The sequence below is a fragment of the Elgaria multicarinata genome, chromosome 1 (assembly GCF_023053635.1).
Source record: "Elgaria multicarinata webbii isolate HBS135686 ecotype San Diego chromosome 1, rElgMul1.1.pri, whole genome shotgun sequence".
Classification (NCBI taxonomy): domain Eukaryota; kingdom Metazoa; phylum Chordata; class Lepidosauria; order Squamata; family Anguidae; genus Elgaria; species Elgaria multicarinata.
The window spans coordinates 51,822,900-51,835,326 of record NC_086171.1 but is presented as its reverse complement, the minus strand read 5'-3'; the positions used below and the strand labels follow the sequence as shown (position 1 = coordinate 51,835,326).

Sequence of the window (12,427 nt, the reverse complement as noted above, 5' to 3'; positions counted from 1 at the left end):
CTATTCTGAACAATAATTTTATTCCTCTCCCTTTCTTAAATTAGATATTTTACAAGTGGGAACCACCAGGAGAAATGAATAGATGAATCAACTAGAGAACTGGTACTGCAGCTTGAGAGTTCTCTTTTCCAGAGCGTTTCTACAAGGTGAGCTTCAATTTGCCTGCCCCCACAGACCCAACTTCACTTGCTTCCATTCAGCCACAATTCCTTTCCCACACCTACACAGCACCCACATGCATAGCTCATACTTAGAGCATCAGAGATGCTATCCTACCCCGCCCTTCCCAGGGTGTCTGCATGTGGATATCCCAGATTAGTGACAGATTAATTTAACTGGTTTAAAGAGTTGACACTGCTGGTACCACTACAAATTGCCATTGATGTACACCATAAATAAATAATCCTGGGTTGGATCCAGATTTAGTTATCTGTAGAGACATTGAAATCAATGGGACTTAAGTTAGTCATAACTAACAGAAATCCCATTGATTCCAATGGCTCTACTAAATCTGGATCCAACCCCATAATTTCACATACAGAATACAATTACATTGGCAGAGATTACTCAGTAAACAGATCTTGGTGTTATTGGAGTGCTCATCTACACTAAGCAGGATATTCCATTATGAAAGCAGTATATAAAAGCCAGGATCCACACTACGGCTTTATAGCAGTATTGAAGTGCACTGACAACTGTTTGGGCCCATTGACACATACCATATACCACTTTCATAGTGTTATATCCTGCTTGGTGTAGATGTCATGGGCCCCAACAGTTGTCAGTCCACTTCAGTACCACTGTAAAGCAGTAGTGAAGATCCTGCAGTGCACTTCAATACTGCTATAAAGCAGTAGTGTGGCTCCTGCCTTTTATAGATCGCTTTCATACCACTTTCATAGTGGAATATCCTGCTTGGTGTAGATGAGCCTGGAGAGAGCTCAATGAAATATTCAAACGTACTACAATAATAAAAGAAAGGCAAACAAAATAAAGCAGCAAGTGACATCATGATGCATCTTTTGGTGCCATCATATGTGGCATATAGTCTTGCTAGAAAAGGTACAGAAATGGCCAACTAAAATGATCAAGGGGTTGGAACATCTTCAACTTAAATGTTTGAAGCTTTTAGTATAGAAATAATACAACTGGGGGAGGGAAGCACTTGACAGATGTTTAAATAATTATTAATTGCATGGAGAGAGTAGACAGAGAAAAATTACTGCAAATATTTACCAACGTAATGGCAGCATCATCTTCAGGACCAGCATATCGAAATAAAATCCGATGTCTCTCCATATCTGCAAAGTATTCTTTTGCTTCTTTAGCAGTGCTGGTGCCCAAACCTACCTCAATGAGGGGGAAAAATCCTGATTTAACCAATGTTCCTTCTCAGTCTTTTACAATTAATTCAACATTACTTCAGGAAACCTTACAAGCAAAGGGTAAAACAGCTTGCTACCAGACAATTATTACTTTATTAAGTCAAAGCCCCTAATACAACAAGTTAGTCATGAGGAAGTCCCATTGAAGGGAATGGGAATTAAGCTAGTTTCAACTAACTATTCCATCGATTGAAAGTGACTTCACCTATTTTTGAGTAAACATGCATAGGATGTTAAGTCATGATAACTTTAGCTGGATTAGTTCTGAAATATGTTAGCACTTGGTTGGGGAGGGGGTGAAGGGAAGTGTAGGAGTGAAACACAAACCTTTGTAGTATTTTATTTTCCATGCTTTATGATTCTCCATATGTTTTTTCCATTCATCAAATTCAGGAATACTATAGAAGGAAAGTTCCTGCTTGTTTTTGCTAGCCTTAAAAACAGAGATATGTCAGATTTTGCAACCTAATTTTTACTGATTTTATGAATAATTACATTCGCTGACCTGCCCTGTTCTGGAAACAAGCATTTCTACTTCTTTTCAGAGTTGTTTTCAGGAACCGCTAGTTCCTGTTGTGCTAGCAGTTGGTTCCCCTAGTGCAACAGAACTAGCAGATGTGTAACAGCAGAATAGGATTCTGCCCAGAAAACGGACAGTCAGACATACTTCTTCTACCTTGTGAAGCTTCCACACTTTTGGATACAGGTACAGCAGTGAGGGATGCAACAGGCTTCTATTGAGCTATATGGGGGCTTGTTCTTGTGCAGAAAGGATTGTGCTCATGCTGTGTAATCAGAGCTCCAATGATGGATATTAAATCATATTATAACATTTTATACAATACCCTTGCTTCTATTTAGCAAGCAAATGAAACTCCTTGATCCAGAATCCTCACTGTTCAAACACTTTAAACTCAAAAGTAAAAAAATAAGATGTAAGATAATTCTGCCCTCTCTTTCTTTCCCAGCTGTTCATGTTCTCTCTTAATGATGAACAATTTGTGTGAATTTGAGATTATTTCCTTTCTTTTGGCCACTTTTTCCTCTAGGACAGTAACCAGTTCTGTGAGTTCTCTATTCATTCTTTGAATATATGGATTTTTAAAAAATAAAGAAGGATGCTATATCATATGTTGACTTCAGGAACTAATAGAACAAGAGGTTTTGTCCCTGTGCTTTATGAGTTATAATACATTCATAGTTAGTATCAGAAAAATGTATAGTGAACATGTTTGTTACCTTTACAATTGGAGTAATGAATTCTTCAAGAAAGCCATGTTTCAGAAGGGAAGGCCAATTATGATGAATAAAATTGATCAGCAATCCTTTAATGTGTGATCCATCCTGATCCTGAATATAAAAAAGAACAACTAGTGAAGGCTAAATAGTTGGAAAAAAGGGAACAAGTTTGTCAGATGCTTTCATTTTCACTACTACATCTTTATTAAATTCAAAAGGGTGTGGATGCTGTGAAAAGTCGTGGGTGCTGTGTGTGTATATAACATATATGTGCACTTCTACAAGTAAAAGTAAACTTTCATGAAAGTGATAGTGTATGTAAAATTATATTTACTTTTTAATTAATGGTATTTTTATGTTTCCTCATAACTGAGGTTTTCTGAGCAGCAGACACAGAACTGTTAAAAATACAATAAACACAGTATGAGAACAATAAAAATACAGTTACCATATAAAACACAAGAGAATAGAGAAAATAGAGACAGTTCCTAAAACTTTAAAAGGCAAGGAACCTCAACATCCCAATAAATGCCCTAAAAGGAAATCTTCTCTGCCTAGAATCAATCACAGGCCGTTTCTACGCCTGCCTTTTCCCCCCAGGGATCACCTGGGATCATCCCTGTGCATGCAAATGACACACAGGAGATCCCGGGAGCAGGCAGGATGATCCCTCCATTTTCCTGGTATAATCCTTAGGTGCAGAAAGGGCCACAGACAGAGGTAAAAACAATAGAAATGTTATTAAGCCTTCCTGACAGTTCTTCAGAATGGAATGTGTAGGGTATAAATATTTTAATCAATAAACAAAAAAATATGAGTGTTGGGAATCAGCAAGGAACAAAGTAGGGATGTTGTCAGAAAAGAAACAGCATGCTAGGCAGTAAGGTCTGAAAATAAGGTTGAAAGAGAGCGAGGGAAACAATATAGAACAGCAATACAGAGATGCAAAGGAGAATAGACATTACTTCAAAAGGAAGAGGAACTGTGGGATATGATGTTTTTTGTGTTTGAATTTTAGATCTTAAACTGACCTGATCAGTCATGATCATAATTTTGCCATATCGTAATGATTTCAGAGATTCCGGATCTTCGTAACTTTTCTTGTATTGTAGACCTACTATTTTTATGATGTTGTTAATTTCTGCATTTTCCATAATCTGTAGAGGAAGCAGACAAGCAACAGCTTAGTATATATACACATTAGCTATACATTAACCACCTTCTTACATGGCTTTTCCTTACCTGCTTGTGAGATGCCTCCCGAACATTGAGAATTTTACCCCTGAGTGGAAACACACCATATCTATCTCTTCCAATGACACCTAAGCCAGAGACAGCTAAAGACTTGGCAGAATCTCCCTCAGTTAAAATCAATGTACAATCCAAGGAATGTTTGCCACCTGCAAAGATGCCGGGGGTGGGGTGGGGGGAGGGGGCAAAGAGAGGCAAAGAAATAAAATTGAAGCAATCTTCAACCAAAATCTGACTGAAAGAATATTAAGCATTGCTCACCCATTTTTAAAAAAATCAATCTATTAAGTAAAAAGACAAAATACATATTTGACATGATTTACTTCGTTTAAATAGCAATTACCAAAGAAATTATGTTAACTTTTAAATTTGCCTGGCATTAAACTGTCAATGGTAAGCAGTTATAATGCAGAAATGAGAGACTAATAGGTAGTTCACTCTTACCAGCATCATTAGCATCATCAAGTTTTGGAATGCCCTTGATTTTGCTGTATTTCACTGAAGAACATTTTTTGTTCAGCTGTGTCTGTGCCTTGAATTTTACCCAATTCAGGATACTTTCTACAATACCACAGTTGGAGGCCTATAAAAATCAAAGTTCAGTCAAACTTAAGAGTACCAAAAAGGTTCAGACTGATAAAGTATCTGAACCCATTTTATCCTGAGAAAAGCGGTGTCACTCATTTGCTCCTCTATGTATGCTTTTACTCCACACTATTAAAACCATAAACTGATTTCAATTTTTTTAAAAAATTTTTTTTTAGTAAATTACATCGGGTTTAATGAACTAGTTCTATGTGCCTAAGAAAACTACAGGGTTGTGTACCTTGAATTGCACCCGCCCGCTCCCCCTGCACACACATATACATGCTGCATTTTCCACCAGGGATAACAAATTTCTTCAGCAATTTCTAAACATTTAACAACATTGCATTATTTCTTTTATCATTTATCTAATTAAAGTATATTTAACCTGCTCTTCATCCTAGCATATTAGGGAAGTATACAAGAGACTGCTCTCGTAGATATCGCAATACAATACAATCATAAAATAATATCGCAATAGAAACAAATCAAAAGCATAAAAACAGTAGAGTAAACTAAACAAACCTGCATAATACTTTAAAACACCTGGGAAAGTAAATGCATTTTAACCTGAAACAAACCAAAATGATAGCAGCATAGGCTTTAGTTAAGCTTCAGTGGGGAAGAATTCCAGGGATTCGGCATCATCACAGAAAAAGCCCTCTACCTAGCTCCTACACTATGAGCTTCTTCTGGCTAGAGAATCCAGAGAAGAATCTCCTCTGAAAAATTTAAGACGTGAGCAGGATAGTATAGGGAGAGATGCTCCTTCGTGTATTTGAGTCCCAAGCCATTTAGGGCTTTAAAGACTGCGATATTTAGCTCGGTCCAGAAGGCAATGTAACTATACCAGTTAAAATTCTGGCAGCCACATTCTGCACTATTTGAAGTTTCTGAGTACCCTTCAAGGGCAGCATCATATACATGTACAACATGCTACAGTAAACCAATGGGAGAATACCAGAGCATGGATCACTGTAGCCAGACTGTCCTAGCCCAGAATGGTCATAGCTAGCGAACTCTGAAGTCAGTTAAAGGCATCCAAGTGACAGTACTCCATTCAGGTGTACACAAACTACTTTCCTCTCTTTCAGGGAGATTTGTTGGGAATACTTACTGCTTTGAAAAACTTCTCTGATAATTGACATTTGGATCCAAAACTTTTAGGCTGGAGTGTCATATTCTCTTTTGTTTGTGAATCAAAAGATGGGTTTTCAATGAGGCAATTAATAAAAACCCATATGTGGTTCTTTACCTGTTTTAAAAAACAAATTCACATTAAAAAAAACCCAATAACCTAAGATACTGAAATGATGAAATAACATTTTCTCTGGAAATACTTTAACATGTGAGGGTAAACTTGCCTGGAATGGTTTCACTGAAACACCAGCTTTGTTCTTCTTCTTCACCACCTCTATCAATTTTCCAACAATTTGATCAACAATATAGTCAACGTGCCTACCACCCTTAAGGTGAAAAAGTAAAGGAAGTCAAAGAAAAGAAAATAAAGTTTTAGAACTACTAATTATAATTATCTGAACAGTTTCCATAAAAATAATGCTTCCTAATGCATTTATTTATTAACATTTGTATGCTGCCTCATAACAGAAAGTTCTCCGAGTAGTTAACAGTCAATATAAAAATTAGTGCTGTGCCAAAACTCCACATGCCCTCTCGCAACCTGTTTGCTTCCCTATGAAAGCAGCTGTTTTTCTACCTCTTTTATGGGGGTTGAGAATTTCTCAGTGTGCAGGGCTTCAGGGTTTACCTTACTGTTAAGGAGGTGGCTGAAAGGTACACTCTTTATTTTACAACTTCTATCCCATCCTGTCCTTCATCCTCTCCAGCAGGTTGTGCTTCCTGGAAAGTCCTGGTTATGTCCTGAAAAGAGGACATAACCAGGAGTTCCTCCCTTGAGGCTTTCCAGTGCTGCTGCCTGCTGAATGCCTGAAGCTCAGTGAGCTTTTGTGGGCAGCCTCAGAACTTAAAGGATCTACCACTGCTGATGCTAAGGAGAGGGGAAGTGGTTGTCTCTGTGGTTAACACAATGACAATGACGATATTGTCCATGTAACCATTTTGTTTTACTCAAACAGTTATGCAACGTGGAGATTGTAAACAGGCTGCTCAGGTAGCATGTGATATGGTTGCAAGGTCTGTGAGATTCATTCTTACCATATAAAACTCCTAACTCAGGATTATTATATTTATGCTATATGTATGTTAATGGCACAATATGTGGGGGTGGGGAGGACTCTGATGCGATTTAGACCCCACTTACCATTTGTGTAAGTTTTTTGTACTTTACATTGTGGGATAAGCCCTAATGATTTATGTGTAACTATTTTGTTTTATTGGAATATGAAATGTCTCAATAAAGGCAATTTTTGTTTTTACTTGTAAATGATATCATATTTAAGAATGTTCACCCGGTATTCTTGGGTAAATTTGACCCCAATACCAGATTGGTATGGTCCATTTTTTTCTGACAGAGTATTAAACAAGGTTGTGTATAAACTTGAAAGTCAAGAGTAGCCTAATCCCACCTTATAGTGTTTACTACTTCACCCACTCCAAAGTAAGTTAAGCAATTCACCTTTGTGGTAGCAATACTGTTCACGAAGCTAATTTGCTGGAACCCTTTCTCACTTAAAGTGAGACACACATCCCAGCGTTCATTTGCAAGTTCATGGATAACTTTCAGAGCAACTCCAGTTTCATCCAACTTGTCTTTTACATAAAGATCAACATAACTACGGAAGCCATTCACCTACGATTTAACAAAAATAATCACTTACTGTTTTGAAAACATACAAATTCAATTGCAAAAATACTTTAATTAAACCTCTTACAGGTAGCTTCTTTCCATTAAACAAAATTTTGACCCCTTTGCATGCTCCTGCTAAATCATAAGCTCTTCTTGTCATAAGGGCCACAATATCTTTGTCAAGTTTTTCCATCTTAAATTTCGAAAGATCTGGTTGGAATGTCACACATGTATAGTCATCTCCTTCAAAATGCTTAATCTTGGAATCAGAAGTCTTCTTCATATTATTCATCCAAGTCTTCATTTAAAAGATAAACAGAGGGAGAGAGGGAGAGAGAGAGACAGAGACATCCGTATCAATTTCCCTCTATTTTAAAACACATTACAATTACGTTCTTTGTTTCAATTTCCAGTCAATATGAAGAGGTTGAACTTTTAATCAGTTTTCTATTACTCTCCCCAAACACAATCAACATCTCTCCAAGCATCAGCATATACAAGCATCAGCATGGTGAGTATAATGTGACAATTTATTATGTCATCACTGAGGCTATAACTTGATAAGTTGTTTGTGGGACATTGCTATAATAGATTATTGACTTGTTATGTAAAAGGTTATACTGTTATAGGTAGTGGAAGTCAGCATAACGAAAAATAATTTCTGAACCATTTTTATTCATAGATTTTCTTTAAAAACTTGTGTAAAGACTTTGAATTGTATCCAGAAACCCAATTTCCATCTTTCTGCAAGTGTCAGATCCAATACTTTGACTCCGCTTGAACAAAACATTGCACAAGCACTTTCACAATCCTTTATGACATCATTATGCTAGGTGTTGCTTGTGTTAATTGTTTTGCTAGCACAACTGCTAGCAAAAGGTGGAACCAGTAGTGAAATGCCACCTCTTGTACTCTTTCTGCTAGTGTTACATTGAAATTGCACCCATTGAAAAATAAACAGTACAGAACAATACTTCAATTGATGTTGCAACACATCTATAATGGCAGCTTTCAAGGAAAAAGAGAATGCTCATGACAGATGCCATATTAACATGGCTAGAAATTATATCCTCCATTCATCCCAGAAGATACGATAACAACAGCAGTGAAGATTCCAAATATTTCCCTACCGATGTGCTTCAGACCTAAACCAGGGTGACCACCTCTGTGTGAGAAGATAGATCAATTTACACGCACACTGACCAGAAACTGAATGCACTGGAAAAGTTGACACAGGATTCTCCACGATAGCTGTTTTTGTTAGTTCTCCACTAGGGTTAAGACAATTAAGGAGAATCACATAGAGTTATATGTTTCTACAGTTATATGTTTGTACTTTTTAAAACAAGACAAATATCCTTAAGTTGCAAATGTACCAAATATGCTATTGCACCAATTGGTATTCACCAATCCAAATAGTTACAAATGAATATATTTTTCCATTATAAACCTTTTTTTTTAAAAAAAGGTTCTTTTTCTCAACCAAACAAGAGAGGAACTAGGAATTAAGTGGAAACCAGCATACCTGTTTAAAACTGTGTTTGTATTCCTTGCAAGCGGTTTCAACTGTAAACTTCGTACTGAATATATTACAAAGTTTTGCACCATAGCCATTGCGACCACCTGAAAAAATAAGTGACAATTCTATTTCAACATTTTATCACATTTAAAACTTCCCAATAATACCAACTGTGCACCAGGGATTCCAGTGAGTATACACACATATATTAATGAAAGAGTAGGACGGGGATGGGAAAACTCTAGTCTTGGGGGTGCATTGGGGCTCTCCAAACCCTGCAGGGGACACTTCCCTCCTGCACTGTCACCAAAATTCCAGTGATTCTGCTGGGAAACAAGGCATGTGGTAAGCTCAGCAGAATCAGGCTCCTGCCAGGCCACCACACAGCTGTTTGGTGAGCTGTTGGGAGCCCTATTCTGGAAACAGAGCGCATGAGGGGAACCATCACTAAGCCTACTGGTACTCTGTAGAAACAGCAATTCTGCTAAGAAATAGTTGTCTGTTGGGGGCAGAATTCTGCTGAGAATTTGGGGATGGTGGTGGGTGGGAGCTGCACATAGTAGGCTGCATGCAACCATGGGCCACATGTAACCCACCCCTGGACTAGGAATTTATTCAGACATTTGCTGATTCAGGGATGCCAAATTAAATCTTAATTTAAATCTTAATTCATAAAATTAGAAGTAATCCTCTAATTTGTCCTAAATGACGTACGTATTAAGTTATGTTACCTGTAACTTTTTTCTCATCATCATCATAATTGCTGGAAGTCAACAGCTGTCCAAAGATTAAGGCAGGAACATACATCTTTTCCACCTTGTGTTCCACAACTGGAATACCTTTTCCATTATTCCAGATACTTATAATATTTGATTCACTGAAAGTGTAAATAATAAATGTTTTGTGCAAAAATAAAAAAGAGCACCATAAGTACAAACCATAGACAGCCCAGGCAGTACAAGTGTAAGGGAAAGGATCATAACCTTCTTTTCCTTAAAAATCCTCCAGAACTTCCATATTTTAAAAACCAGCTGGAACATTGTTGAAGAAACAGTCTGCAAGTAGGCACTACCATGTTCTGCTGCCTTCTGAAAAATCCATTTCAGATCCATTAGGAACAGGGACGGGCAATTTGTGGCCCTTCAGATGTTTTGGCCTACAACTCCCATCAGCCCTAGCCAGCTTAGTCAATGGTAAGGGATCATGGGAATTGTAGGCCAAAACTTCTGGAGAGCTACCTCCCCAATCCTAGAATATAAATCTTTCTCTGATGGAAATTAATTTCACATTATAAGCCCGTTACAGTATCATTCCCAAATTTGCAAATATTCTTCAGAATAATCCGTAATTTACTACTATTTGGAGTGGTTAAAAACTGACAGATTCAGGGACGTGCAGCTTTTTAGCACTGCAGCTTTTCTCATGGAGAACCTCAGCTATGGAGAGCTAACAAATATTCAGCGATTAGCATGGATGTCAAAGGGATGGTTCAGACCGCCACCTTAAAGTCACCAGGGTTACCAACTCTTTCTTTAGCAGATCTCTTCTGCTTCTGATATATGCATTTATAGGCAAAACATTTTCCCTATCATTAATCTCCATGCAGGGAAAAGATTCTTCTGTTGATGCCGTATTAAAAACACAGAAGCCCTTCCTCAAAAAGAGGAAGGTCTGCCGAAAAAATGGCACTCATGGCTGCTAACAATAAAATCCAGATTAAAAATAAAACAGCATTGACAACAAATAAATTTAAAGCACAATTAGAGGATGCCTTGCAGTATATAAAAAAGTGAGTACAGATAATAATGATAGTAGTGTATTAACTCTAGTTGGCCATAAAATCATCTTCAAAATGAAGTTGTGCCAAGTGTTATCCAAGAGCTTGCCCAAATAGAGGAACTGTTCTGAATTTGGGGTCACTTTTCTCATGTTAAGTCAGAAATAGCCTTTCTGTAATGGAAGAAGCTTTCTGCTAGAGTTAGGGCACCTTTGGATCAAACCACCTGTGTTTACACAGCAATTTCACATGAACTTTGTCCACATATTAAAAAGAACAGTTTATACAAAGGAAAATCTGCATATGTTGAATAGTCAATGTAGTCATCGAATAAAAACTTGCTTACTTTTAAAACACATCCATAACACATGAATGCACACATATTGCAAATAACATGAGATTGAAGATAAATTCCCCCCACCATACCACCCTCTTTTTATATAAATTATTTTTGTCTTATAAAAAAAACCCAGCTCTTGCTTCCACTTTAATTTTTATACAAAAATGGAGTCTAATGTTACTTTCCCCAAATTAACTGTAAATAACAGCAGTCAGATTTTAGAAGTAGAAATTAATTAAATACATCATATTGCAAGAAACTGACTTCCCGTTTCCCAAGTAGAGAATGAATGAATAAATAAATCACCAAACATATTACTTACGGATCAATTGATATTTTGATACAGGTCATATTCTTATCCCTCTGTTTATTGTCAGCTGCATTTACTAGAAATAAAAGAACATTTCTTAGTGGCAGTAAATATTTAATCTATTAAATATTCAATAAAGATTTTACCTAAGCTAAATTATGTAGCATAGCATATGCAACACCTTTGAGCAACTTTAGCAAATCATACAGGCTCAGTTCAGACAACATGTTTCTCAATGGTGGTTTTAGAATTCCACGGTGGAGTTTTACACTGCCATTGAGAAATGTGTTGTCTGGCGGGAAAACACTTCATGCAGAATGTCAACACTGTGCAGAGGAGAGTTCCTGCACAACTCTTGTGTTGTGTGGTGGGCTCCGTAGAGTTTTCTGTTAAGTTGACTTTTTCCACTGGCTACAGAGTTCTCTGGCAAGAGCAGCAAAAGGAAGGAGTGCTGCTCTAGGAGAGCCACCAGGATAGTTTTTTTTCCGCAGCAATCACTGATGGGATACCATCGGGAGGACTGGGCGGAAGAACTGTCAATCAAACATCATGTTGACTTTTACTGAACTCCACAGTAGCCCACAGTCACACAATGATGAAGTTAGAACATGTTGTGTGGGGAGTACCCCTAAAAACTCAACCACTGAGTGGAGTTTTCACACTGTGTTGACTAACATGTTGTCTGAACTGAGCCACAGTCTTTCTGAAACAGATGCTTCTAGCCCACAGAGTTCAGTGGGACCTTCAAGGCATGTTATGTTTGACTGCATCTTTATTTATTTCTTCAGATTATAATCTAATGTCAGTGGTCCAGTGATTTGTTTTTCTGTTCTTTCCAAATACAAAGTTGAGTTAAATTATATCTTCCACATTATGTCTGTGCTAGTTTTACCAAGATGTGCAAGTTTCTACATAAGCACAAGAATACCATACTGTATGAAGCAGGAACTGAAGTATCTAATTCACAGCCCTATCTATGACCTCTGACAACTAGAATTTCTATAGGAGAAATCTGTGACTTCCACTTCATAGAAAATGCTCACAGACATATCAACAAAAGATCATTTAAATGTACCTGTTAATTGGCCTCAACATGACTAGTCATAAAATACCACAGAACATACTTCTGGTTAGTTCATTACTGCCATTATTCTTCTATATATGCCTTCCTACTTTTAAAGTTAAGAACATAAGAAAAGCCATGTTCAATCAGTCCAAAGGCCCAGTATTGGGCAAAAGGCGGGATACAAATAA

General features: G+C 37.3%; 1 protein-coding gene across 3 annotated transcripts in view; it reads right to left on the bottom strand.

The window, feature by feature from the left end:
* TOP2B (DNA topoisomerase II beta) overlaps positions 1 to 12,427 on the bottom strand; it is a 51,454-nt gene that overhangs the window by 27,299 nt on the left and 11,728 nt on the right. For 2 of the 3 annotated variants that reach the window (XM_063128097.1, XM_063128106.1), the window contains exons 4-16: positions 11,186 to 11,249; positions 9,478 to 9,623; positions 8,753 to 8,850; positions 7,313 to 7,525; positions 7,057 to 7,230; positions 5,825 to 5,926; positions 5,578 to 5,715; positions 4,320 to 4,458; positions 3,867 to 4,024; positions 3,656 to 3,781; positions 2,625 to 2,735; positions 1,713 to 1,818; positions 1,237 to 1,346 (exon numbers count right to left, since the gene is read on the bottom strand). In XM_063128097.1, coding sequence (XP_062984167.1) covers positions 1,237 to 1,346; positions 1,713 to 1,818; positions 2,625 to 2,735; positions 3,656 to 3,781; positions 3,867 to 4,024; positions 4,320 to 4,458; positions 5,578 to 5,715; positions 5,825 to 5,926; positions 7,057 to 7,230; positions 7,313 to 7,525; positions 8,753 to 8,850; positions 9,478 to 9,623; positions 11,186 to 11,249 — 1,685 coding nt within the window. Of the gene's footprint in view, positions 1 to 1,236; positions 1,347 to 1,712; positions 1,819 to 2,624; positions 2,736 to 3,655; positions 3,782 to 3,866; positions 4,025 to 4,319; positions 4,459 to 5,577; positions 5,716 to 5,824; positions 5,927 to 7,056; positions 7,231 to 7,312; positions 7,526 to 8,430; positions 8,512 to 8,752; positions 8,851 to 9,477; positions 9,624 to 11,185; positions 11,250 to 12,427 lie in introns of those variants that run through there. The other variant, XM_063128113.1, reaches the window with a different exon arrangement.